Source organism: Grammomys surdaster, unplaced genomic scaffold (genome assembly GCF_004785775.1).
Source record: "Grammomys surdaster isolate TR1022 unplaced genomic scaffold, NIH_TR_1.0 958, whole genome shotgun sequence".
Classification (NCBI taxonomy): Eukaryota; Metazoa; Chordata; class Mammalia; order Rodentia; family Muridae; genus Grammomys; species Grammomys surdaster.
This window is the reverse complement of record NW_021605377.1, coordinates 10,688,430-10,716,156: the sequence shown is the minus strand read 5'-3', so window position 1 is coordinate 10,716,156 and position 27,727 is coordinate 10,688,430. Positions and strand designations below refer to the sequence as shown.

The following is a 27,727-nucleotide window of genomic DNA, read 5'->3' as shown; positions in this document are numbered from 1 at the left end:
TTCCTACAAAATTAATGCTGGAACTTTGTTTTTGGCATTTATTTGTAATTCCCTCACCTCCTGTGGTGTGCGTGTGTGCGTGTGTGCGTGTGTGCGTGTGTGCGTGTGTGCGTGTGTGTGTGTGTGTGTGTGTGTAAATCAGAAGACGGCTGTGGCAGTCAATTCTCCCCTGGTACCTGTGGGTTCCAGGAGTTCAACTTAAGTAAGCATCTTTGCATACCAAACTAATTCAACAGTCAGTCATGCTGAAATTTAATCTCCATTATCAAACATGGTGGGAAAAATGTGAGATCTTTGAGAGGTAGCTAGGATTCTGTCCTTAGGAATGTGGACTGTTCTCTAAATATAATGTATAGTTTGAAGGGCTCTCTCAAGAGTATGTCTGCCCTATAAGCCAGTTGGACTAGATCTTTGCTTTCTGTCTCTCTTTGTGATACATTGCCCTTTCTTAGGACTATTCCAGCTAGAAGCACTAGATAGAGTCTTTGGCTTGGACCAGAACTGTGAGCCAAATTAAAACCCTTCATAACTTACCAAGACTGAGAAATTGTGCTATTAACAACAGAGACAGCATGTATATGTGTATGTGTATGCGCGTGTATGTGTATATGTATATATACTTATATATGTTATGATTGTATATAACTGTATATATCTTATGAATATATATATATATACATATATATATATATATAAAATCTTGTGAAAAAAATATATACAATGATTATTCCAGCTAAGTTATAGCAATTGAGCTTCTAAATGCAACAGCTTCCCAATCATCCTAAGATAAAGTTGGAAATAAAATTCATTAGATTATCCTGGTAATTCATAAAGAACACCTGATCCATTTTCCTCGGGCTACTTGCAAGGCATTATCCATTATCAACTTCAATCTACCTCAGAGAACATTTTGAGAAAGACAAATCATGATACAGCAGATACTTAAAGATGAAACAGAACAGCCAAAAAGAATTTGAAATTCACATTTAATTAAATTCCTTCTTCCCCCCACCCCCACAAGTGAAAGGGAGAGAGTACCACAAAGGAGAAGAAGCAAAGGGAGACCAGATGGGAAGAATCCACTTGAACTGTTTCAATGTTTGGATTCCTTCCTACATGAGCACTGAGGAACTTTCAGCACCGTATTGCAACTATCCATTGAATTTTTCAAGTTTGGCTCATCTTCATCCCAGATACTTGACTCTTTCCTTAGGTACATCTGACTCTGCCATGGAAAACAAGTCTTGCAACATTTTTTTTTTCAAAAACAAAGCAAAATGTTCTGTAAATAGATGAACTATTATGCTAAGTAAACATGCCAGAAGAATTTCAAATAAAAGCCATGGGGACCATAGGGGCAGTACAAAATGTCCAAGACGAAATTAAAAAAAAAATGTAAAGCTATAAATCATGTGCTTCTTTGGCATGAGAATCACCCAAGCAAACATACTTAAGGTCTGTGGGCACAGTGCAAGCTGCCACCTACTGTAAAGACAGAGATGGTAGAGAGGACAAAGGAATGACCTCCACTGGAAAAAAGAAAAAGACTTGTGAGCACAAAGCAGAGCAAAATAAAAAATCATAGTGTCAGCTCATGTCCTTTCCATCATTAAAAAGAAAAAACAAAAAACCACCAGAGTTACACCTGCAAAACCAAATCCTCTTCTTCTATTCAATTCCCTCATTCCCTTTAGTCCCGCAAGACTGATTTATTCTAGGTAGTTCAGCCTAATGAGACATCATTGTGGAATAAAATAATATAAAGCTGAGAAGGACTACAAAATTCTCTACTCGTATAGATCTTCCTGGGGCCCCTGACTCCTCTGAGAAATGGGGAAAGGTATATGCAGTCCCTTCAGAAATGGACATAAAGCATGGAAGAGTAGAATTTAAAGTTTGAAATGTTAAGGACCCTCAATCACTTCCATGTTTCTCATGTCTACATTCAGAAAAGTGGATCCTAGAAGAATCCAGCACTTTGCCTATGGGCAGAGTACCAGAGTACCAGATTCAATGGTACTCAAACTACCCCGTGGCCCCAGCTTCCACCAAGGTACCCAGCCCTACCAGCCTTTAAAAGAAACTCTACAATTATCTGCCTCCATAACCTCGCCAGTCACTACTGCTGAAGGGATGAAGCTGACAGATTGGCATAGGAAATACTTAACGTCTTTACAACCATGGGAAACAGAGACCAGTCCTGCAGTTTCTGGGCAAACCACCATCTACTTTCATCCTCTGGGGAAACATTACACTTCCTGAGCCCACATCCACAAGCTTCACCTCAGCACTTCTGCACTGGGGACCACACAGCTCCATGAGAGACTTGCTGGGGCTGTGCTCCATCTATCCTTCCAACTTTGGTTAAAGATCTGGCTTTTGAGCATTCTTTCAAAAATTCCAATCTATGTCAAGCCAAATTCAATCTGGAAGCACAGATCTATAAACAAAAGTCAAAAGGCTTGGTGGCTCTGGGGACCACTGACAGCTACTGTCCCTGAAGGCATGAAGAGGTAAAGGGTCCCAGAGATTCACCTCAGCTCTTTACACTTTTTAGTTTCCTTTTCTGTCTATAGGTAGATCATCTCTGCATTCCCTCTGCGCACAGCACAGTACCGCCACCATAAACGGCAAATGGCGTTTGTCCGGAGACTCCTCTATTTCAACTCTTACAATCATTTGATGAAATTAAGCACAATCAATTTATTGTAAATGGCAAGAAAACTGGGACAGAGAGGATTTATGCTGTAATAACTGGCTTAAAAACGTGTTTAATATATATACCACAAAATCGAAAGGAGGAAACTGAGATTTAGAAAGGTAATTCCTTACCTAATGTGAAAGAGCTAGGATGTAAACACAGATCTACCCAAATTCATGATTTTAACCAATGTATACATGAGCACAAATTGAATCCTATGCTATGCTGTGAAATGTTTTCAAAGTAATTACATTTATGTATGTATGTATGTATGTATGTATTTTATGTGTGTGTATGTGTGTGTGCTTGTACACACAACCACATGCCAGGATGTATGTGGAGGTCTGAAGGCAACTTATAAAGGTCAGTTTTCTCCTCCCATATCAGGGAGCCAGGGATAAAACCTGAATTATTTGGGTTGCCAGAAAGGTCCATTAACTGCAGAGCCATCTTGCTGGCCCCACTGTTTATTGTACTGGTACAGTGGGGGCATTCACATTGTAATTCGGAGAGCTGATCTATCAAACTCGATCAATAAATTTCTGGGTTCAGGGGTTGTTTTATACATTTTAATTTCTGCCTCTATAAAATATAGGCTGTGAATTGCATAGGTCTTTATTCAGTTACAAGGGTTTTTCAGACCCTTCCTAACTTGACTTATTTTCAAATGCCTTAATATAAAATATTCAAGAAAACATACTGAGTTCACTAGAGGAACTCTTGGATGATTTTCCCCTGAGTCAAGTGCTGGAAGGCAGATTTTTTTTTTTTTTGTGCAGTGATTTAACATTTGAACTCACATTAAGAAAATATATTTTACTGTCAATATTAATAAACTCTCCCTTTCCAAGCATTTCTTCTTTCTCATCTTCTTAATGATTCTGAAATTTTTTTTAAAAAAATGTATTCATTGTATATTCATATAGGTCTTTATCTAGTTGCAAGTGATTATTAAAAAGTAATAATCAGCAGATAAAGGCAAGAATAGAGACTCTTAAGGAGGTGTTTGTAATACCCACCTGTGCTACTTGAAAATACCACTTTGACATTTACAGGAAGTAGTACTTTTTAAGTCATGTCCCTTCTGACACTTTGCAATAACACCTACGAGAGAACTTTCTCTTAAGCATGGCATTAATCTTCATATGGTCAGCCTGTGGTCAGATACACCCTCATCTTTCAACAAATGGACCGCCTATTTTTACAATGTATTTTATTTTATGTGTATGAGTCTTTTGTTTGCATGTATATACCCTGTTCACCATGTGTGTCCTTGATGCCGAGGAGACCAGAACTTGGGTATCGGATTCTTTAGAATTGGCGTTACAGAGCCCAGATCCTCTGGAAAAAATCAGCAAGTACTCTGGGTCTCCGAACATCTCTAGCCCACGACCACTTTTTGAAATTTGCAGCTCCCATAGTCTGCTTTCAGCATCTGCCAATATAGTAGCATCTCCAGAAGGCTATGTTCCGGTGACCTACTTTAAGCGTACTTCAGAGCTTTGTATTAATAGACATGCTTAAAATTTGCATAATGTCGAATCACTTAGAGATAGCATTGGGACTGGATTACAGGGAAGAAAATGACCTCTTGACTTTTTCTTTTTTTCCCCAGTACTAGATATTGAACCTAGGGCTTCACACAAGCAAGTGCTCCTGCACTGAGCTACATCTTGAACACTTTGTCTCTAAACTTTTGACAGAATAGACCATCTAAAGCAAACTGTTCTGAAACCTCTTTACAGAACTTCATGAAAAATGTAGGTGCCTGGACATTCTCCCAGACTTATTGAATCAGTTCCTTGGATTAAGGCCCAGTGTTTCATAAGCACCACAGGCAGTGGTGATGTACATCAAAGGGCAGCCTGTCCTTTCTGCATTCACCCAACAACACTGGATGATGAGTGTGATGGTTAGCTTTAATTGTCAATTAGAGACAATCTAGAATTAACTAGCAAAGGAGTCTACCTGAGGGATTGTGTACATTAGGTTAGGTTGGCTTGTGAGCATATCTGTGGGAGATTATGTTGCTTGCTCTAATTGGTATGGAAACACCTAACCACTGTGGGCAGCACCATTCCCTATGCATGACATGCCAACTATATTAGAATAGAGAAATTGAGCTGAACACTAGCATCCATGCTTTAATGCATTGCTCCCTGCTGCTGTGGGTATGAGGTTATCAAGTGCTTCAAATTCCTGCCCCCTTGACTTCTCCTTGACGATAGAATAGAGCTTGGAATTGTGAGCCAAATAAACCCTTCTCTCTTAAGTTGTTTTTGTTATTCACAATGGGAAAGAAAACTAGGACAATGAGCCTGGTATGGCGGGTATATACTAGTAATTCCCGCATGGATTAAAAACATCACAAGTTTGAGGAAGTCAGGTTGGTCTACACATAAAAGTCCTATTTCAAGCAACAGAACAAAACAAATCACATATACACACAAGAAAACAACAAGTCTCTCAAATACTTGAATGTTGTGCTGGGGATATATGTAACTCAAAGATAAAGCACTTACTGAACACAGTTCCTTAGTATCACACCTCCAACCTCACATACACACATGGGAGGGTAAACATGAGCAACTTCTACTGATATACACAGAACTTAGAATAAAACGCATATCATCTTTTTAAAATATTGTTTCCTGGGTCACAAATGAACCAGAAACATGAAGAAAAGGCTCATGATCTATGCTTCCAAAACTACTTTCTCCTCATCCCCCCACCCCGCCCCACCTTCCCACTGAGCTTCAACACTGAGCTGGAATGCCAATAGGCAAAAGCTGTACTGTTTGCTCACCAGACTTCAAGTAAAGTGTTCATACACTGTCAGCTATTTTATGACTTTCAGTGCTAGGGAACAGACTCAGGGCCTTGTGCACACTAGGCAAGAATGCTTTTAAATCTGGAATGTCTTGGCATGTCAAGGAATCAGCATAAATCCTCTGTGTGTTTGTATGTGTGTTTGTGTGTGTGTGTGTGTGTGTGTGTGTGTGTGTTTCTAATTCTTTACTGAGGGTAAATTAGCCAAACTCTAACTACAGAACTCAGCTTTGATTTCCAAGTTCTGTTATTAACACCACACACACACACACACACACACACACACACACACACACACTAACCCATAAACCAGTAATGCGTAATCTGAAGTCAGAGCTCATTGTTTTATATACTAATATCAATAAGTATATTTTATTTCTTTTCTCCGAATAACAACTCTTATTTCTTCCCCATTCTTGTATCAGCTGTGTTTCCTACTTAATTTTAAAGCCACCTAGAGACACAGAGTTGAGAAATGTACACTCAATTTTCCTTTCTTTCTTTCTTTTGGGACATCACAAAGGACTAGGCTGTGCTCCAGCTCAGGAGTCTCCCATCTCAGCTTCTTGAGTCACTGCATGTGTATGCCATCATCATGCCTGGCTCAGCCTCTGATGATACTGAAATCATACCCAGTGGTCCAAGTAAATATAAAATATCTCTCTAAGGTCAGGAGAGAAGGAAATACTGCATCTCCATTGCGCTTTACTCTCTGACTTGAGTCTTAACAGAAGTATCAAGAGAAATGAAGCAGGAAGCTGGCGGTGATGAAGTCGCATGTGTGCAGAATGGCTTTTGCTCAGGGAGGACTTCCAGTGTGACAAGCATGGAGGCGAGTGGATCTGCACTATGGGGTGGAAGAACCTCCTCCTGCTACATTCACTGGGATCAAACATCTTGCCATGCACGGCAGTCTTTGTGCTGATGGGAGGAGCAATGCCATCATAGGTGTCCTGTGGCTATGGTTCCTATGGGAGCAGGAAGGCACAGGGCAGACATAGTCACACAGAGAAATCCACTCAGTAGATAATAGGGAATAGCTAGTCACTTTCTTGGACCGAGAGGACAAGACTAGCTAAGAACCAAAGTCATTCTGTTGGTGTTCAAAGGGCCAGTTATACAGACAAATCCTCCGTGATCTAAGCATCTCCCATCTGCCGAGAAGAAGCACCTGAGATTTGTACACTGAACTTGTGTTGAAAGTGCTCTAAACCTATGTGATCAGCAAGCAAAGGGAAGATTCCTTACTTACCAATTTTGTAATGTCTTTTACATTATCAGTCACAGGATTCCTGCAGATCTCAGTTTTGACAAGAGGATTGAACAGGAGCAGTTGAAGATAAATGCAAGTGATAATCCAAGTCTAAACAAAGAAACAGAAACAGTTCTTGGTGTCCATCAATTTTTTTAAAAAAAAATTCAGAATTATGCAAACCAGTAACACCTTACACCATATGTGGTAAATTCGAATATGCCAGTGCAGGTTTTTTTTTTTTTTTTGGTCTTTTGTTTTAAGCTGATGGCTTAAATGTTAAACATTCAAGCTGCTCTTACCAAACTGAAGAGAAAAAGAGCAACAGCAACAAAATATTCCTGGCTTCGATCCTGTTTGAATTACTCTTTCAATGGCTTTACTGTTAACTTCTGTTGTAAGCTCTCCACAGCCAGTTTCCTGATGGCAATTAGGGATGAACTTGTAGCAACACGTAACAGAATTATCACTTAGGGGACCTCCTCGGAAAAAACTAGGAATGCATGAAATTCATAGCCTAAGGCTGAAGGGAACCACTCTCCTTTTAAATGTAGATAATTTGGCGAGCAGAAACACAACCTTGAAAGGAACTTTCATTTAGGCCTCTATACTAGCACACTGCTCTACGGTTGGCAGAAGGGTGTGTCTTTAGATTGAAGGCAGAATTTAACCTAGTTTTTATGGCAGTGAGAAAATTATTATGTGCAGTCAGTTTGTTTACCACTTACAGGGAAAACATACCCTTAGCCAATAGAAAGATATTTTTGAATGGTGGCAAAAAATTGTTCTCTCTCTCTCTCTCTCTCTCTCTCTCTCTCTCCTCTCTCTTCTTTCCCTGTCTCTCTTTTTCCCTCTCTATCACTCTCCTTCATCCACCTCTCTCGTTTTCACAGACACATGCACCTCGCAAAGAAAAATCATACCTTACACCATGGATAAGTTATTTTTATGCATGATTTGTTTTTCTTTCTCACAGTATATTATAGACTTTTCCAAACTTGAGCATCTGATTTCCATTCCCCCCCTCCAAGAATCTACAAAAACACATACGATAGTGTCGTGCATACAAAAATCCCTCAATATGTGTTTGTCAGATGAATCCACAGCCATGTCAGAAAACTACTGCCATTCCCTAATTCAGTAACCATTTACAGAACAAGGTTCGGGAGGCAAAGACTGCAGCAGTCACCAGGAAAACAAAGACAGTGAAGATGTCCTCGAAACTCAGAGGCAGGTAAATAAATAATGCCTCAAGCCATGATAAATGTTTTGGCGAACACAGAGAAGAAAGCAACTCATCAATTAATCTTAAGGGGAGACAAAGGGTAGGAAAGCAGTGCCAGGGAGATCTAGAGAGAAATGTGACGTGACTTTTGTTATAACTAAAACACACGAGGACTTTGAAAACACTGATAAAGAATGACAACTGCAGGAAAATAAACAGCATAAACAAAGGTATGTGAAAATGCTTAAACACATTTAAAGCCTTTAGGAACCAGCATTCCATCTACAGCATCTAAAAATTATACAAAAGCACATGTGCACATGGCTAGAATCTTTTCTACTTGTGTAGCTAGCTACACGTTAAAAGAAACTAAATTATTTTCAGTAAATATCTGCACACTGACACACTGGACCACACAACCACTTTTTTTATTTGCTAACATTTTCACTATGATAGCGCTTTTATAGATACAGTGGCGGACAAATGGAATTAAAACCTCTTATTCTTACACTGCCTGGAAATCCATTGAGCAGTAACAGTACCTAAGTTTATTTAGGATTATTTGGAGCACTGTGGGGATATAACTCTTCATTACATGATCTCCCTTAGATCACAGTAGAGACCAAATGGTACAAATGATCTGTGTTTCCCCTTAATATCACAGTCTTCCTTCATGGGTATTTATTATATCATGCCTTTCTTTTACATTGCTGATGCTGAGATGTGACTCCTCCTGAAAATGATTTCTCCAAGGCCCTTTATCCTGATAAGATTTGGGAAGCCTCCCCAAGGACCTTGGTAACTGGCCAACCAAGAATAATGTCCATACTGTAGGTCCTAGGAAATATGGAGGACGATGACGTCTCTTGTCTTCACCATGCACTATTCCTGGTACCAAATGAAAACTGGGAAAAGGAAATGGGGTAGAGGTAAGAGAGAGAGGAGAGGAGGGAGGGAGGGGGGAGGGAGGGGAAGAGGAGGGGAGGGAGGAGGAGAGGGAGACAGAGAGAAAGACAGAGAGAGAGAGAAAGAAACAGAGAGACGGAGACACAGACAGACAAAAGTTTCTCATTCATTAAAGAAATAGTTATTGGGTACTTTATTGAGTAGATATCATGTGCCACACATCTCTCTAGATGTTACACTAGATACTGAACAGAAAGACAGAGCCCCTCTACGTCCATAAATTTCACCTTTAACTTAGGGAGATGAATACAAACAGAAATAGAACTGTGTTATATCATCTGATATAATGTTTTAAGAAAAAGAATCATTAGAGCCAGGGAAAGAGATTGATATTAAAACACAGTGAGATCATTTGAACCTAAAAATCACAAACAGGCATAATTTTAGGTTCAAACTGAGAGTCACAAAAGACCCAGGTATGGGACAGACACATTCAGTGTCATCGGGCTGTACGACAAGTGGCACAGCAACAGCTGTTGTGGTTTTTTACAAACTGGAGGTTTGTGGCAAGCACGTATTGATCAAGTCTCTTGGTGCTAATTCTAGCACCTCTGACGACCCTCAGCATTCTCAACAATAAGGTACTTTGAAATTTCTCTTTATGTGTATGAGTGTTTTTTTCCTCTGCATGTATATCTGTGTACTGTGTCCATTCCTGATGCCCACAGAGGCCAGAAGAGGGCATAAGAACCCCCAGAACTGGTATTATAGATGATTTGTCAGTTATCATGTTGGTACTGAGAACTGAACTTAGTTTTCCCGAAAGAACAGCCAATGTTCTTAATCTCTGAGCCCCCAGGAAATTTAACTCAGGTGTCCATATTGTTTAGTTAGATGTAAAGCTGTTACATAGTTGCTGCTAAACAGTAGAGTATGGGTATAAATATATGTACAGGAAAGCCAAAGACTTAGCGATTCTCTTTCCTGTGATGGTCACTTTGTTATGGTATTTGGAATGGAACCACACTATCTATCTCAGCTTCAGAGAAAAACTCAACACAGGCAGCAAAGACCAGATACAGTTGCCCTGGTGCTCTGCAGTTCTCCTGTTTCTAATGCCCACTGCAAGTCACCAAACACATCGTATATATGTGGCAATGACAGACGACAGGCATTCAGGACCACCGCTCTTGCTGTATCTGCTCATTTCAGAGGCCCTTCAAAGACATTGAGAAACTTCCATCCTTAAACCTGAGTGGCTGTCACTCACCAAGACCAATCATAGCAGTTCAGCACCTGGGATATGGTGATTGCTACCTCATATCGTCAACTATAGGCTCTTGGATGAAATATGAATGTGTTACAGCACATCTTGAGTTCCATTTTTGAAAAGAACTATCAGGAGGAGCAAATACCCTGGCATTCTCCAGTCTAAAAACAAAACAAAAAAAAACCATCAGTGCTAGCCTTTACCTTTGTCCTTCCAGGATTATAGTACAGGTAGAAACAGACTGGCATTTTAAACACAGTGATGAAAGGGTACCTCCTGGGTATTTCTCCCCAAGGACTGGATGGAACTAAAGTACTTCACTTAGACATCTGTGGGAAAACAATGCTACTGAGAACGCAGATGCCACATCCCTAAGGTATACTGAAGGGTACATCTTTATTTAAAGAGCAGGAGTAAACCAGGAGCAGCAGATGGCATCAGAGAAAATGCAGAGGTAAAATTAAGGATGCTGCAGCCCATAGTCCAGTTTTTCTGTGAATGAAACAAAACTCATTGCAAAATTTTTAGCATGGGAGGGACATGAACGGACTTTGAATTTAAATAAAACAGAAGCAAATTAATAAGGAGTTGGGGGTAGAGTGCATGCCAGCATGTAAAAATCCTTGAATTTGATCCCAGGCATGATGGTGGACATCTACCTGTAATCCCAGCACTCAAGAGCTGGAAGCAAGTTCAAAGGTCAAAATTCAAGGTTATTCTCAGCTAGAGAGCAAGTTTGAAGCCAGCCTGGGATATAAGCTACCCTGTCTCAAAAGGAACACCTTAAACTAGTTAATCAACCAATGCTAATAAGTTAGTAAGATCACTGTGATTTCTTTGGGGTGACAAAAGGTAGAAACATTTTAAGCAGAATAAAATAAAGAGGTGCCGATTAAGCGTTGCCACTCTAAGCCATCAAAGAACAAATAACAAAAGCACATTGATAAGAAGCACTTAAAGAGTCTGAACCTCTGAAGGCTGAACCCTGAGTCAGGAACATTACAACTGGAGTGTGATTTGAGAGTCAAAGCAACTCAAAGATTTGGCCACATGTGGCCAAGACAAGAAGGTACACTGTATGTAGGGTAACTTGTGCTGTTTTCCAGTAACACCATGTTAGGGCATTTGAATCTGGGTTTGTGGTAGGGGATTGGTTGGGACTGGAAATAAAAATATGACCACCTTTAATAAAGAAGTGGAATTCTACACAAAAAGACTGAATTAAGTCACACAGGGATTCGAAATAGAAAAACTAACAAAGATTGAACATCCTACAGTGTCAAAGTTCAGATCCCACAGAAGATAAAAGCTCATACAGGAGCTAGGCAGGTAGATACCAAAGGAGTAAGAAAAAAAAAAACACATAACATGTAAAACCAACAATTAAGAACAGAGTGTGGCATCACATGGCTACAGATCCCAGCACTTAGAGTCTGAGGCAGATGAATCACAAAGTTGTCATAGGTTTACCCAGTGACACCGTGTCTCAATAAGAAACAAAATCCTATAAAACAAAACAAGGGGGCTGGGACAGATTATGTCAAAGGCTGAGAATCAACCATTGGATTAAGCAATGTGGAAGCCATTGGATAATACTAACCGAGAGTTTTTATTGAGGAAAGTCTAAGAAGACTTATCTGAAGTGGGTTCAAGAAAGCAAGAGAAAACAGTAACCGAGAAAGAATATGAAACTCTTTTGAAGACTTTTCTTTCAAAGGAGAGCAACTTAATAAACAGATTACAAAAAATAAAAACAAAAGGGAGTGGTGAATGACAAGGAAGTATGAGTTGCCGGTGGGGTAGGGGTGTTTGAAAGCTGTTAGAAGCATCAGCACGTTCTTATTTGCCTGGGGATTATCCAGGGAGAGAAAACAGCTGGCTTAGAGCCACATATCTGAGTAGAGAAGGTGAGATGGGCATCAAAAATATAGCCGCTGGCTTCCAATAGAAGTGTAGATAGCTCACCAAAACTAGAAAAACCGTGGAATGGTAGAACAGATACAGGCTTTGGTTGGGAGCGGAGCAATTCAGGGAATAAAGCTACTTATTTTAGACATCTACTTTGTATTAAGCAGCTTACATATCTAATAACAAATAAAACATAATTTTAATGTGTCCTAATTTTAAAGATTAAGAAGTCGATATGACTTCAGAATAATGAAGCCAGTATACAAAGTCAGGTCTGTCTGATTCTAATTTCTGTCCTTTCAAATACAACATACTCTCCCAAGACTAGAGTAAATCTGTCAGATCAATTATAAGGACACTAAAGCATATCGCTAGTACTTTAATAATTTTGAAAATACCAGACATATGGGAACACATTTGTTCCATATTCCATGCACAGCTGAATATTCTACACCCTTCAGATGATCATACTTTTGAATATATGTCCTTTGATAGTTTCTTAAAATACAATTAAGACAGATTGCTACAACAATTGCAAGATGATTTCACCTGCATAGCCCCAATTTTAGCTGTCAGTCAAATACAAATGTCTACAAAGATGCTTTTGCTAGTTTTACAGAAATGTGCTTGGTTAAGGTGAAAATCAAATCTGTGCTAACTTGATCAAATGTCACCGAAGAGGCTCTATTTCTTTCCTTGAAGAACTTTATTTCCAAGTAAATCTGCATTGCAATGTAGGTTTTGTGTGTACTTTGATGCCACTAAGGAAAAGCCTCCCTTTTGTGAAGGTCTAACTCTTTAGTACAGCTCCACAGGAGGCTGGAAGAGCACAGTTAAGAATGCAGAATTCATGGGACATTTTCAATATTAATGATTCTATGAGAAACTTTATAGCCAATTCTCTTCCCTGATTTCTTGGACCTCAGGAGAAATATTCAGCTTGCATCACAGGGAAGCCTGGTAAAGCAACTGCATTACGCTATTGTGACGAAGCTCCAAGCTGCTGAACTTGTCGGGTGGACCATTTTTCAATTTGTACTTCAGTTTGTTCCTTACCCTCTTTCCTACAGACGGTCAGTCACTATTTACATGATCCTCCTCCTCCTGAAAATGTGTCCCTTCTCTAGCTGCTGAAGGCTTTCTCTTCCTTTTGTCTAAAAATTTTCTTTATAATTGTGTACTCTTGTTCTTCCTAAAAATTTTATTACTGCTTTTATTTTTTTGAGCTAATATAATTACATCACTTCCTTCTTCCCTTTCCTCCCTCAAAATTCTCCTGTATACCTCTCCTTGCTCTCTTTCCAATGTATGGCCTCTTTTTTCATTAGTTGTTGTTACGTGCATACTTGTACATGTATGTGTATGTGCATGTGTATGTGTATATGATGTATATGTACATGAAGTATGTGATAAATATGATGTGTATATATGATGTATATATATGATGTATATGTACATGATTTATATGATAACCATGATGTATATGTATGTGATAGTATATGCATATGTATGATATGTACATAATGTATATGTATGTGTATGTGTATATGTATATGTGTATGTACATGTATATGTGTATGTATATGTATGTGTATATGTATGTATTTCTAGATACAGCAGTACATCCTGCTTAGCCTGTACTTGTATGTGTGTTCTCAGGGCTGACCATTAGGTACTGGATAACTAATTGGTAGGCTCTTCCTTGCGGAAGAACCATTTCTCCTACTTTCCTGCAGAAGGCTTTCTTGATGGTGTATTTGCACAACATGTGTCTTGTTCATTAAGGGAACCCATAGAAACCAGCATACTAGCCCTAATGATGACTGTGCCCTAATACTGGAACCTGTGAATGTGTTGTTGTATGTGAGAGAGTACACTCTAAGAGGAAACACTATCTTGCATTGTGGGGCCCAATTATTTCCTGTCTCTGGTCAGAGACAGAATGCCATGAAAAAGATGATTTACCAAGCCTGGCTTTGAAAACAGAGACAACGATCCAAGAGTCAGGGCAAAGGCCACTTGAAGAACCTGGAAAAAGGAAGGAAACGCGTTCCTCCCTCAAGTCCTAGGGAAGGAAGACTTGATTTTAGACATGATATAAGAAAAAAAGACAAAATTTCTTTGTAGCCCTTTAAACCTCTGAATTTGTAGTGATTTTCACAGTGAAAAAAAAAAAAAAACAGATTTCAATTAACACTTTCTGAATGAATTAATCAAAGATGTAACCTGACCACATCAAGCTATTCTGCCTGAAGTGGGTGAGCTGCCTTTACCAGAATTCTGAGCCCCTAATCTTTACTTTAAGCAAAGAAACCCAGCTTTTGTACTGTCTTACTTATTCATGTCCCTGAGTAAGATTTTGTTTGAACAAAGGTTTCCAGGGGTAAAGGAACTCTCTAACACACTCCCTTTCCCTTTCTCAGAAACCATGAGAAAAACACATAATTCAAAACCCCATAAGTCCAGTACAGCATGACAAGCCCCTTACTTACCACAGGACCTCGAACAAGTCAGTTTACCCCCTGGCATACCCATTGATCAGCCCAAGAAATAGGAAAGTAAATTAAATAAGTAAATAAAAGCCTCACCCATTTCTCGAACTAGTGATAAAAAATAAAATGGAAAACCATTCCAACTAGAGAAACTGTACAACCATTCATTGTGTGGCTTATGAACTTTGGATTGGTTAGATGAATAGAGTTTAGGAATGTTTGAATAAAGCACACGTGCTGGCTCACACCTATAATCCTAGTACTTGGCGGAGTGTGTGGGGGAGGTAGAAAATTGCTGTTAGTTCAAGGCCAGCCTAACTATACAGTAAGTTCCAGGGAGGCCTGGCTTTCATAGTGGGAGTTTGTCTCATGAAATAAATAAAATAAGAATGGAAGGCTTGCACAACGAGTGGTAGGAAGTCCTTTACAGCGTGAACTATCAACGGACAGAGTATTGCCTTTAAATTATAGATACAATCATATCTGCCATGTGGAAGGAGCGTCTGAATGATTGTACACGGATGTTTTGACATAGTTTGGGGGAGGGGTCTGATAACGCTGTCCATGTTTTAGTTTTCAACCGTGTTGAGTGTAGCTGCAGTTAAGAAAATTCAGCGCAACGTGCCAATATACGGACAGAATCTTTACCCTTTCTTTCTCTTCCTCTTTCAGAGAGTTCCAAAACCTTCAAGGAGGGTTTGTATATCAGCACCTCCCTGCATGGGTGTGCACACAGACATACGCACATACCCCGAGAGAGATACTGGGCTGAAGCAGAATGTCCCTTCTTTTTGCCTTCTGTTCTAAATGTATCACTTCAGTTTGCAGAGTCATCTTGCTCCCCCCCACCCGCTAGTAACATTCTCTTCATCTGTATGGTATTTTATTTGGCTACTTTGTTTTAAAGCAGCACAACTATTCTCTCTAGGCCACGCTCAGTGAGTGATAACCTCTCCCTCTGAGATAACCTTTAACGCACAGACACACTAAGCAAATCTTACTGACGGCAGTTCAGTTCTTGACTTTTGTTTTTTCCCCCTATTGAGTTAGGGATCAAAAGTTTCTCCCACACACTCCCCATAAAACTTACTACAATATCCTTTTATTGTAAAAGATTGCTTTCAAATTATGGGCATCATGGAAGGAAAAATAATGAAAAGTCTGCATGTCCTGGGAGGACTATGTCATGTAACAGAAACGGTTTTGGGAGACGGAAGTAATAGTATAATCCACACTCTGTTGAAAAGGACAGATCTCAGGTCCTTTACTGAGAGCAGGCTTTACAGTCAGCATGAGAAGGGAAGAGTCAGGGGGATAAAGACAGCTGGAGCCCACCCTACCTACCCCCAAAAAATCACTGTTGGGGAGAACCACCTTAAAGGATCTATCTAATCACTGATCCCTGTGGACACAGCTTGCCACAGAGTGAAAAGCCACAGACAGCAATAGGGTCTGTTCCCCTGAAGTAAACCATTTACTTGATCCAAACATGAAGTCTCCTATGCCGTAGTGTAGTCATTGGCTCGTAGCTCTATGAATCACCATGCACACAGTCCAGGGCTGCCCAGGAAACCAGAAGCCCCCCCCCCCCCAGTTCTGCAAACTTAACAGAACAAAACACCCTCACGTTTTGTGGGTGAGGAGTCTTTAAAGCATCCATTACCAGGCTCCATGTTATGGACTCCGAAATGTCATAAACGGAGGGGAGAGTCTCTTGTTTTCTGTATGCAGGAGAACTAACAAAATGGATATTTGAAGTGCCCAGGAACAAAACAGTGACTGCTACAAGAAACACCATTCATCTCCTCTCTAATCTCAGGAGCCCGCTATGGAAATGGGCAGTTTCCTTGTAGTCCAAATGTGTCTTGGAACATAGCCAACTGGTTTAGCCACCCAGAGACAGGAAAGTAAATTATCAAGACACAGGTATAGTAATTAGTCTTAGGGTAAGGTTTTCTGAGGTCATACAAAGGAGATATATATATCCTTTTCCCAAGTAAACCAGCAACAGGATTCTCACTTGGGGAATTTTTTAATGCTACAAACATTTACCACCAAACATTATAAAGAACACAGCTAACTCACATACACAGACTCCAACTTTCGCTAATTTCTGTCTAGTCATTTCAAAGGAACAAAGGAAACAGCAGTATTCCTTTCTAAATGTTACCATTGGGTGAAGCCTGCTAAGAGATAGCTCTCTTCCTGTGAGGAGCTTCTCCTGTCTTTCTATCCTCTTGCAAAGATGTAAAATAAACCTCTTGAAAAAGAGAGTGTTTCAACATATGCATAACAGTAAGTCTGTAGTGAATAAACTCTTGTATCAAGAGCAACACTAAAACCTGACACTGAATTTAGTGCTGAACATCTGGAATGGGCTTGGGAGGCTGTGTCCAAACAGGGAGACAGAGAATCAGAGAGGCAGAGACAAACAAAGAGGTTGTCTCACAAGCAAGCAAACAATTCTACATTTCCCAAAAATGAATTGCTTAATATAAAAGGCAGATAAATTTAATAAAGACTTTAAAGCATTAATCTACTGTGGAAGGTTTAAAAAAAAACCACTAAAAGAGTAAGTCTTTGTCATACATAATGGCTACTTAGAGGCTAATTCTCATATCCTGACTACTAAAGGCTTCACACGTGATGAACAAGTGGCAAACAATATTCCATCTAACACTTTCACCTACCAAGTAAATACTGCCCTGTTCTGGAGGCCAATAAAACAGTATACAGAGAAATTAAGTAACTTCCTTTAGGCCCTGCCCCTGGTAAATTACTGTTAGGGTTTAACCAAGACTATACAAGGCTGCAAAGAAAAGTCCTCAGCCTTTAAGATAATAAAGCTGACTTTATTCACATGCAACGAACCATTAAGTTTTATGTAAAGGTCCATGGAGTGGGAGAAAGACAGGTTCCTTTAACTTAATCAGCTCCCAGGCAAGTGTCCTACTGAGTTCCACCTCTACCCGTTTAATCGTTTAATCGGTTCCTAACTGAAACCACAGGGCTGAAATAAACAAGCAGTGCAGGTAAATGAAGGCCTTCTAAACGGGAGCGTAAAAAGAATCAATTTATGTGCCTAGAGGGAAGGCAGAAACCCAACATTGAAACGGAAAGGTTCCTGCTGCTAACAAACATAGACCCTTTCAGATGTCTAAAACTCTTTCAAAGTCACTTGTTCAGCAAACAGCTTTGGGGCACCTGAAAAGGAGGTAAGATAAAGACAGGGAAGATCTGAGGACCACCAGAGGAAGATCAAGCTACTCACTCACAAGTAACAAAGTGGAGAGGCCTAGGATAAACTGGATGGATGGAGGGACGGGGTGGGGGATGGGGTGGATCAGGGAACAGGACACATACCAGGACCCCTACCAGGACCCTACAATCAACTTCTAATTGAGTGAGATGTTCAGTGGATCTGCATTTTATCTAGAGACACAGGCTCTAAAGACAGCTTTCAGGAGAGCCAGTTTCTTCAAAGGTATAGAGATAGAGAGATGGCCAGGTCAAAAGGAGCGGTGATAAGAGTATCCCCAGAACCGAGGTGACATGGAATGTCCACAGGAGACCATGTCCGTGGGACTGGAGATTTATCAGATTTATCCGAGTTTAACTATGGCCAGTTGCAGTAGGGGTTGGCGATGGGGTTGTCATGGAATGAGGGCCACTTATCAGCTGCTAAGTAGTCTTGCCAGTTGTCTCAATTTTACTATAAAGGGATTAGTGACCCTAGCACTGAAGAAAATGATGTGATCTCTCCCAGCCTCCAATAAACTGTCCACAATCCCTCAGGGAATTTTTGGGACCACAGAAACCCTTCTCCCACACAAGACGAAGCAGGATCAGTTAACCCTCTGCAGGTAGTCACAGCTGTAATTCAATGGCCAGAAGACACAATATTCCTCCTGAACACACACACCCCTACTTTTCTCAGTCTCTTTTATGAAATCATGTGATCCTCAGAGGGGTTGATACACATGTAAACCTCAGGGCCAGTCCCTTCTCAAGTCTTTCATTTCTCTCAGTGTGACCAGCTGTGAATGTTAACATTACCTACCATGCACTCCAAGAGGAAACTTCTCTGATGAAGGTGGAGGGTAACATTCATCTCAGAGCACACACAAGTAGTCTTGCCAGTTGTCTTGATTTTACTATAAAGGGATTGGTGACTGACCCTAGAAAGACTTGAAGAGTATCAAGATCGGATTCAGTTTTTGAAAGGTTTATCCGGCAGCGGACATCCGAGGGAATGATTGGGGGAGTGGGGAACAAGTTCAGAGGTAAGGAAGAGACCAATCAGGAAAGGTCTATCAACTTGATCCATAGTTGAGCAAGATGGGAGGCAGTATTTGGTATGATGGAGGGATGTGGCCAAACTCCAGAGGTTATGGAATGAAGTGGAAGGCCTTCTTGTCTGACAGATAATGAATGGAGCAAAGGGAAAGTACAATTGATTTTTCAGGTTGCGCTCTTTGAGTAGGTAAAAAGTGGCTGCATTCCCTGAGCCATCTGTATACATATATGAGTGGAAGAGAGGCCCGATCTGGATGTCCTAAGGCCAACAGAAAACAACAAGCCATGTGCAGGATATGATGAATTAAATAAGTCCTAACAGACGTGAAAGAAACGGCTTTTGCTTAAGAGCAATGGTGAGGCGATGGAACGAAATCGGACCAAAGGGGAGAGGCCACAGGCTTGGGAGGGGGAGGGGCTACAGGACCGCACTAGAACAGCTGCTCATAAAAGGACAAAGCGGATGAGCAGCATCTGGAGAGGTAGAAAGTTCACCTCTGCCTCGGTGAAGGGGAAAAGGAGGAGGCCGAAAATGATAGCCACAGCAATTACCGTTTTCAAATGCCCAGGAGGGGGATGACTCACTGCTGGCTGAGGGAAGACACCTAAGCAGATGTTCTGACCCTGAAGAGAAACTAGACTAGGCCTGAGTTGTTCAAGGCCTGCTGCTGTTGTTTTGAATGCCTATGTGATCAGCTAAGCATCTATGCTGGTGTATATATTATTCCACTAAAGACAACCGCAAGAGCATACGTGTCGCAAAATATACTAACAGCTCTTTAGTAACACCAACTTTGGGGGCTGGGTGACCCCTACCTTGCAGTCCGCTTGAAAATTTTGTTAATGCCTAATTCTCATCAGTTTTATGATAACAGTATGTGACAGAACTGGAGAAGACTTTGAACACAGAATATCATATCTGTGGCCAATTCTTTGGGGATGTACTTTTAAAGAACTAAGAGGAACGGCTGCCAACATCAGCCAGAGTATGGAAATACAGTTTAAAAAAAGAGAGAGAAAGAGAGAGAGAGGGAGGGAGAGAGAGCAAATAAAAACCTCCTGACCTTTTTGAAATGTCCATGACCTCCAAGGGCACTGGTTCTTTTAAGGTGACACTGTTCAATCACATACCGATTAACTGCTCTTCAAACTGACCTTCCCAGATGCCCAAAACTCTGATGTGTTTGTAGCTGTCCCCAAACCAGCACCCAAATTGTGAACTGCAGTCTGTGCTCTCCTACGTGGAGGTTGGGGGTGGGGGTGGGTGGGGGGCAGAGGTGGCCGGATCCTGAAATGTGTCAGCTTGTGAGAAGCAAGAGCTTGAAATTCTTTAAAATCTGTTAAAAAAAAAAATCTTTTGAACTACAAACAATTCAGGGAAGGAAAAAAAACGAGTGTGAGCCCCCACTAAGTCTGGAAGTGAGTGCCCAGAAAGTCCTAGGACCCTTTGTGCTTCCTGCTGGGAACATAATTAAATGTAAAGTATTGTCACAATAGCTGTCAAGACTGTGGCATGAGGGGGGAGAGGGTGTCTCACAGGCTATTTTCATTTTTACCAAACTCCAAGGCAAAGCCTGTGAATTTATACACAGTTAATGGTTAATTAGGGAGGAATAGACATTTTCGGGAGAGGTGTAGCCACTGATAAGACACAAAGGGTCCTACAAGCAAATCTCTCACCTATACTTTTCTAAATAATCCTGTTAATGAAGCTCACTGAGTTACTGCCACCCTCCAAGTGGGGAGGAGATGTGAAAGTAGAAGCGGATCAATGTGGGGGGGAGAACAAGGGATTTGAGGGGGCTGATGGGCAAGTTAGTATAAAATATAGTATGTCATAATCCAAATGTTATTAGGCACATAATCACTGTTGCTAATAAAAGCATAAAAACAAACAAACAACAAACAAACTTCAGATCAGGAAGTACATCAGGTAGCTTCAGAAATCCAAACTTTTCTATTTCCTGGATTTTTCACCATGTTAAGATAGAATAAGCCTTCATAATGTGTCTTAGTGCTTTCCAAAAAAAAAAAAAAATCAAAACTGTCAGAGATGAATGAAGGCAAGAACACAGGGAACATTCACAATCTTGATTATCTTCTTCATCTTCTTCATCATGTCGATTGGCAAGCAGGATGAGCAACGGTCCAGAGACTAGTTTTCCAAATTGTTCAATGTGTGCTCGACACACCCATTATCTTCTGGTAAACTGAATGAATTACAGGGGTGCCCCCTTCTCATAGACTGTGGGAAAGGGGGAGCCAGCTCTCCTGATTAGAGGAAGAGACATCACTTGGGATGCTGACTTTAAAATGTAGACTCCTGATTGTCACCGAGTATCCAGCTTTCTGGGGCTTGTCTATCACATGCCTGGACTATGTGATTCTTACGCTATTTTAGGCAGCTACTGACCCTAATGATCAGGGAAAACACACACAAATGTAGAAGATGGTAGATACACAAGGTTTCATCCCGTTCAAAAGCTATCTAGTCGATGCTTGATACAAGTTCAGAGAATGTGGGAGACCGGAACATGAATTAGCTTTGCAAATGCCACGGCACCTTTCTTCTAGAATATCCTGTTCCCAAACCGTCCAGGAAGCTAAAAGCAAGACTCCTGCCAGTCAATCCCACAATACTCTGTGAGATTTCTTATGGGAAGGGAAAGTGAAGAAGAGCAGCTGGAGGCTGGCTGTGTCTGCTGGCTGAGTCTGAGCAGGACAGCAAGGCTTTGCAGACAGCAGCAGCAATGTCTTTCAACACTGGATTTAACAGTTTTCCTGACGGCTGGACTTAACTGGGTTCTGAGTGCTGGAAGCCTTCCCAAGCTCAGCTTACACTCTATGCCCTTGCAACGATTTTAGAGATCACCCATTGCACTTGAGTGGACCCATTTCTGTTTCGGCTACTGTAGATGACATTATCTGCACAAATCAGATGTAAGAAGGCAACACTGTTAAGCATTTAACAGTGTTAAGCTCCGAAAGCTTAGTCTAAAATTTTCCTGGGAATTTTCCATTGACAGTTGACAGAAAAAAAAACAAACTGTAAAACGATAACTATTTGGAATGTCTTTAAAAGGACATTAGACAGTCATTTCTAGAGAATTTTAATATATGTTTGCTACCTGAAGCACAGTAACACATTTATGTTATCTGACACAATCTAGGGAGGAGTCCTTATGGTAGTAAGACAGTTCAACCATGAGTCCACTGACATACCTGGGATATGTTCCCCTCATCCATTCAAGCGCACATTCTCTGGTTGGTTCTCTGTTTGCTCATTTGTGTTTACAAAGACAATGATGTTTGAAGGAGAACATCACAAAAATTTTGATTTTTTTGTCACATTTGGGCCATAAACAAATTATGAGGCCTCTCTGGGACTTGGTTTTCCTGAAATAACATTTTTGAGGCTTTGAAAAGATTAAATATGGTATTACATGTAAAGAACCCATAGAATGAGGTAGATAGGAGGACATTATGTGCCAGTTAATGCTGATTTATTATTTTATTAGCAATAGGAAATCCCTTAAATGTTGAAATCCACAAGCTGCAGCCTAAAGTCAAAAACATGTGTTTTGGGCATGTTCTGTCTCCCTAAAGATTAAAGACCAGCACACAAGAGTGACAAAAAAGAAGTTTTGAGATCACTCCTGGGTTTGGATCTGGATCAGTAATCCCAATAGTGACAGGGTCCTGTCCAACTGCTGGAAAAATGAGACTGCTTTGTTTGGTCAGTAGCTCAATGTTAACCTAAATAGCAGCATCAAAAGTCAACTTCGGCTTCCCTGATAAAGCCAAGACAGCCTAAGAAGACCAAGTGTTTTTTTGTTCTTTATGGGGGTGTGGAAATGCAGAGAAAGATGGGAAGCATCTATTTCAGAAGCGGATTGCCCGAATGCTTCTCTCTGTTCTGCCATTAACTCTCCTGTGGCCTTCAGAAACTTGTTTAATCTTTCTGTGCCTCAGTTTCCTTGTCTATAACAGAGACATAAGAAAAGAAACCACTTAACAGAGGTGTGGAAGATTAGATGAAGTTGTCGGAATGGTGTAAGACACTTGATACATGACTTGAGAAATGTCTCCAAACTTCGCTGGCTATTATGATCTGTTTCAAGCATATATTAAATACATATGCCCAGTAATATCATTTCCAAACTTTCAGGATGGTGGTTCAGGCCAAAAACCTGGGTATCATCTTGAATCTTTCCATCTCCCAATTTCTACTTCTTATCTGTCATATTTCCAAATACCCCAAACACAATCTTAAAACAGCCATTCCTCTCCGTTTTCTCTTATACCACTACAGTTCCCACCAAGATCCATCAACCCTTACTGAAGGATATTATACACAGCATTTTCCCTTTCATGCTTGATACAATGATACACTCTGGAAATATAAACTGTCATTGTCTTCTTGAAATGTCACTATATTTTTCCATCACACTCACAGTAAGATTTGAATTTGCAACCAGGGCTTGTATTGCTAAATCTTATTTAATGATATCATTGTATTGAATTTGTATGCCTTGAAAAGCTTTCTCTCTCTACAATGCAATGACCACAGACACAGACACACACACACACACATGTATATGAATATATATGACTGCTTCTGTTTGTATTCTTATGTTAATTTGGGTCCCCAAAATTGTTTGTGTGGGAGTCCATACTCTATGTAAGACATTGAGGGGTCCTGTCTCCAGTTGATTCTGAATAGTAAGTAAAGATGGCTGGGCAGGGCAGACAGAGGCAGAACTTTAGGATTTTCTAGGGCTTGGGACCAAGAGGAAAGAAGGAAAAAATCCTCCATGCCAGGCGAGGTGGAGAAGAAGAGATGCCACACTTGAAAAGGTGGGAAACAGACAACATGACCACTGTATAGGAGCTGGAGGAGAGCAACCCAAGAGGGCTGCCCAACTGGGTCCAGGGCAGCCAAGATAAAATATAAGATTTAATAAATAATAACTTGGGATTGTTGGAGGGAGGTGGACTAGCCATTTGGAGGTTAGGAAATGGCCCAGCCATTGAGTAGATTAAGGCGTAACAAAATATAAAGACTATATTTATGTCTTTCACTTGGGAACCCAGAACATTGGAGTGGGTAGCAAGGACTGCACCACCTGGATTTATTTAATTTATTAATGCTACATATATATGTATATATCTACATATACACATACATATACTTATGTATAAATACATGTACATACATACATACACACACACACATATATATATATATATATATGCATATATGCCCCTTTATATTCTTGAAACATATAAAATGTACTTGTTTCTCAAATACCCTCTGCTTCCTTTGAGTGGCAAGTCTTTCTCACTATTCAAAACTACTTTCTCAGAGAAACCTTCCAATGCTTGGCTCTTCAATATGGTTCATTAGGATACATGTAACACAGTTTCAATTTTTTATCTATTTAATTATTTTTGAATACTTGTCCCCAGCTGGTGGACAATATTTAGGACAGCTCTAGAAGGTGGAGATGGGCCGGTGAGGGAAGATTCCTAAGAACAAGCATCTGAAGGTTCCAACTCAGCCTGTTCTATCTTGACATTGCTCTTGGTCCAGGTAAACAGAAAATCAGTACATAAAACCAAGAGGGGACATCAGGCTCCATGGATACAAAAGAAATAGTAAGCGTTTTGCTTATTACTGCGGCTCTGGCTTTCAGGACAGTGTGGACACTGCTAAGTAAGTTTGTATGAATAAGTAATCATTGGAAACCTCCTTTCCTGGTAGATAGTGCAAAAACATAGTGACCAAGTGCAGATGGTAAGATCCCGAGAGTTCCCCTTCTGAAGAAGCAGATAAAGGTAACCTAGGATTTTCTTATACTGTTTCGTCCCAGTGATGCTAAAGAAAGCCACTACAGCATCTTGCAATGCCAGTCTCTGAGGAGGTTACAATTCCATGGAACCATAACTTTCTCCCTATAATGCAAATGAGCTGCAATCGATCCATATTCCTAAAGCAGTGCTTCATAAAAAGATTATTCATGGTGACTCTGCACAGGAAACAGACAGGAAATAAGATTTCACCCAGGGATAGACACATTTGGAAGTGATGAGATAGGTTAAACTTTTAAATGCTAATCACATCCCTTCCCAAAGCTTTGGATATCTCTAACCTATTTGTTATCCCTACAGAAGGCAGAAAGGACTCACAGAATGGCATTTTTGTAAGCCTGTCCAGTTTGTTCTGTGACTCAAGAATGAAACTAGCTACTCTTTCTTCAAGGTCATGTGCCAGAGTGCTGACGAACCCCCTCATGTGACTTCTGACAAGAAACAGAAAGTGGCGTGCCAAATAACTCATGTTGATATCTCATCCATCCTGCAACCAAAAAAAAAAAAAAAAAAAGAGGAAAAAAGAAAAAGAAAAAGAAAGGCTCCCTTTTTGCATTTTCTTGCTAATAAGCATGAGTAAGTGACACACGCTGACTTTTTTAAGCTCTTCTCTTCCATTTTTTTCACCATAAGATCTGGGAAATTATACCTAGCATTTTGTATAATGAGACTCTAACACGAGGCATGTCGGACATAAAAGGGAAATAGATATTATTTTTTATAATGTATCAGCACAGCTGATAACCACAGACACTCTTTACTATTATTAAATGTTTGGAAAAACAGGTCTCATTGTCTATCTGTGGTCAGCCTGGAACTCACAGAGATCCACCTGTCTCTGCTGCCACAGCTCTCAAAGGCTCTGCGCTAATGTGCTAAATAAACACTAATCTGATGTTCTGAAATGCAGCCTTCCACCAAGCCTACAGGAAGATTACCAACGAAGCTAAGTTTAGCAATCAGAGGAGTAGTCAGAAAAAAACTTCAAGACCTCAAGTCCCCACACTAAGTCACGCTGGGAGAAGAAGAAAGAAAAGTTCTCTTAGGGACAGGAAAGAGGGTAAGTGGGTAAGCTACCTCGGGATAATCCTTTGGGCTTCGTTTCCAAGCGGCTGCTTTGCTGAGGATTCCAAAGAGGGTGGAGGAAGAAATGTAAACACTGAGATTGTTTGGGGAGCAAAGAGCCTCTCTCACCAGATGGCAGCGAATGGGGATGGGATGCACTTCCTCAGGAAATGGAGAGAGGGGCTTGAGAGCAGAGCATCCAGCTAGATGAAATTAAGCCGACATGCTTCAGCTGCTAGAGAGTCCGAGTGCCAAGTCTGCACTGACCTTCCTGCATGAAGATTTCCTTCTCACTTTTCTTTCTGCTCCCTTTCGTAAAGATCCGTGCTGGAGGTCTGCTTGCAAACTGAGGCAAGAGCCGAACTTTGCCCTTTGTGATAAAAGTTCTCTATAGTTTGAAAAGCACAATGATTTACTTTTTAATTTTTTTTCTTTTTTAGAACTGCTAAATTGTTTGTCTGCGTTTTGTTAGCTTGTTGCTTTGTTTTGAGAGAAAGTTTTGCTATGGTGGCCCAACTATCCTTAAACTTGCAGCAATCCTCCTGCCTCCAATTTGTAAGTACTGGCACTGTAGCATAAACTACCATTCCCATCACTAAGATCTTGAAGCCTCTCTCTGATCTCAACTATGGAAATATTGTTCCGCTAAGTTCCTTAAGCCTTTCATTCATAACTATCTTCCAGATGGAAGCTTCTTACATGGTTACTATCCTGACTTTTCATATCACTTGGATAAAAATTGATACATAGTTACAACATCCTAGGAATGTCTGTTGCTCTGGCTACCCAGGGTACCTGTTATCTAGTCTAAAACCTTGGAGATTTTTGAATGAAGCACGAAGTCTGTGGGTAACCTGAGAGAGGGGATCCATTTACTGTAACTGTCTCCCGCGGTATTGTCACTAAACGGGAAACTGGGAACAGATCAGACTTGATGACTGACAGTTATAAAACTCTGGGTGACTTGCTTAACCTCTCTGAACCCATATTCCTACTCTGTACAATGGAGCTGTCACATTGCGGTTCTCACAGATGGGGCTACTTAAGATATGAAGTACGTAACACACTTTACTCACAGCTAAGAATCTGGCACACAAAATGAACAGTTTCAGTCCTAAAACCCTGACTGGCTCTTAATTCGTTGGGAACCAGTGCTTTACATAAGAAAGGCAAGCAACTGGCCACTGTCTTCCACCACCTCAAGTAAAGTCTTTACCATTTTTCTCTCTGAGCAGAATTACGTTTAAAGAACATGTGCAAATGCAGGGGACTGACAGATACCTGGTTTCGTGTGTCTCCATTGACACTGATGTATTTCTTTAAACATTCCCACTTACCCTTGACACCCACCCTGTGTCAGCTCATGTCAGTAGGCATAAAACTACTAAATGCCCTAGACTGATGGTGGCAGAGGATGTTTTCTCAAGCTCCCAAGCATGAATCACTGAAATCTTAGTTCAGGCTGCAGAGACGGTTCAGCAAGTAAAGATATTTGCTGCCAAACCTCAGAACCTACACAGTAGAAAGAAAAAACCCAGTCTTGCAAGTTTTCCCTGACCTACACATACATTAAATAAATGTAGTAAACGTTAAAAAAATAATCATAGTTTGGTTAACAAAAATCTTCACAAAGACTTTGGCTAAGTGTTACTAAAAGAAGAGAATGTAATTATGTTCTGTAAGTGATAAAGGAAAAAGAGAATTTCAAGTTATTATAAATAATAATTCTGATATGATTTGTGTATGTGTGAGTGTGTGTGTGTGAGAGAGAAAAGAAGAGAGACAGAGAGACAGAGAGACAGAGAGGAGAGAGTGTTTGTTCAGGGAAGGAGTTTGGAAAGAAGACTCTGGAGAAATACTCATCTGTATTAGACAAATCAGCCACACGACTCACACATGCACTGGAGTGTGA

The 27,727-nt window shown here is 40.4% G+C and overlaps 1 protein-coding gene across 2 annotated transcripts in view; it reads right to left on the bottom strand.

Annotated features, from left to right (window-relative positions):
- Window positions 1-27,727, bottom strand: part of Kitlg (KIT ligand) — an 82,111-nt gene that overhangs the window by 40,610 nt on the left and 13,774 nt on the right. For both annotated transcript variants that reach the window (XM_028783028.1, XM_028783029.1), the window contains exon 2: window positions 6,783-6,893. In XM_028783028.1, coding sequence (XP_028638861.1) covers window positions 6,783-6,893 — 111 coding nt within the window. The remainder of the gene's footprint in view (window positions 1-6,782; window positions 6,894-27,727) is intronic.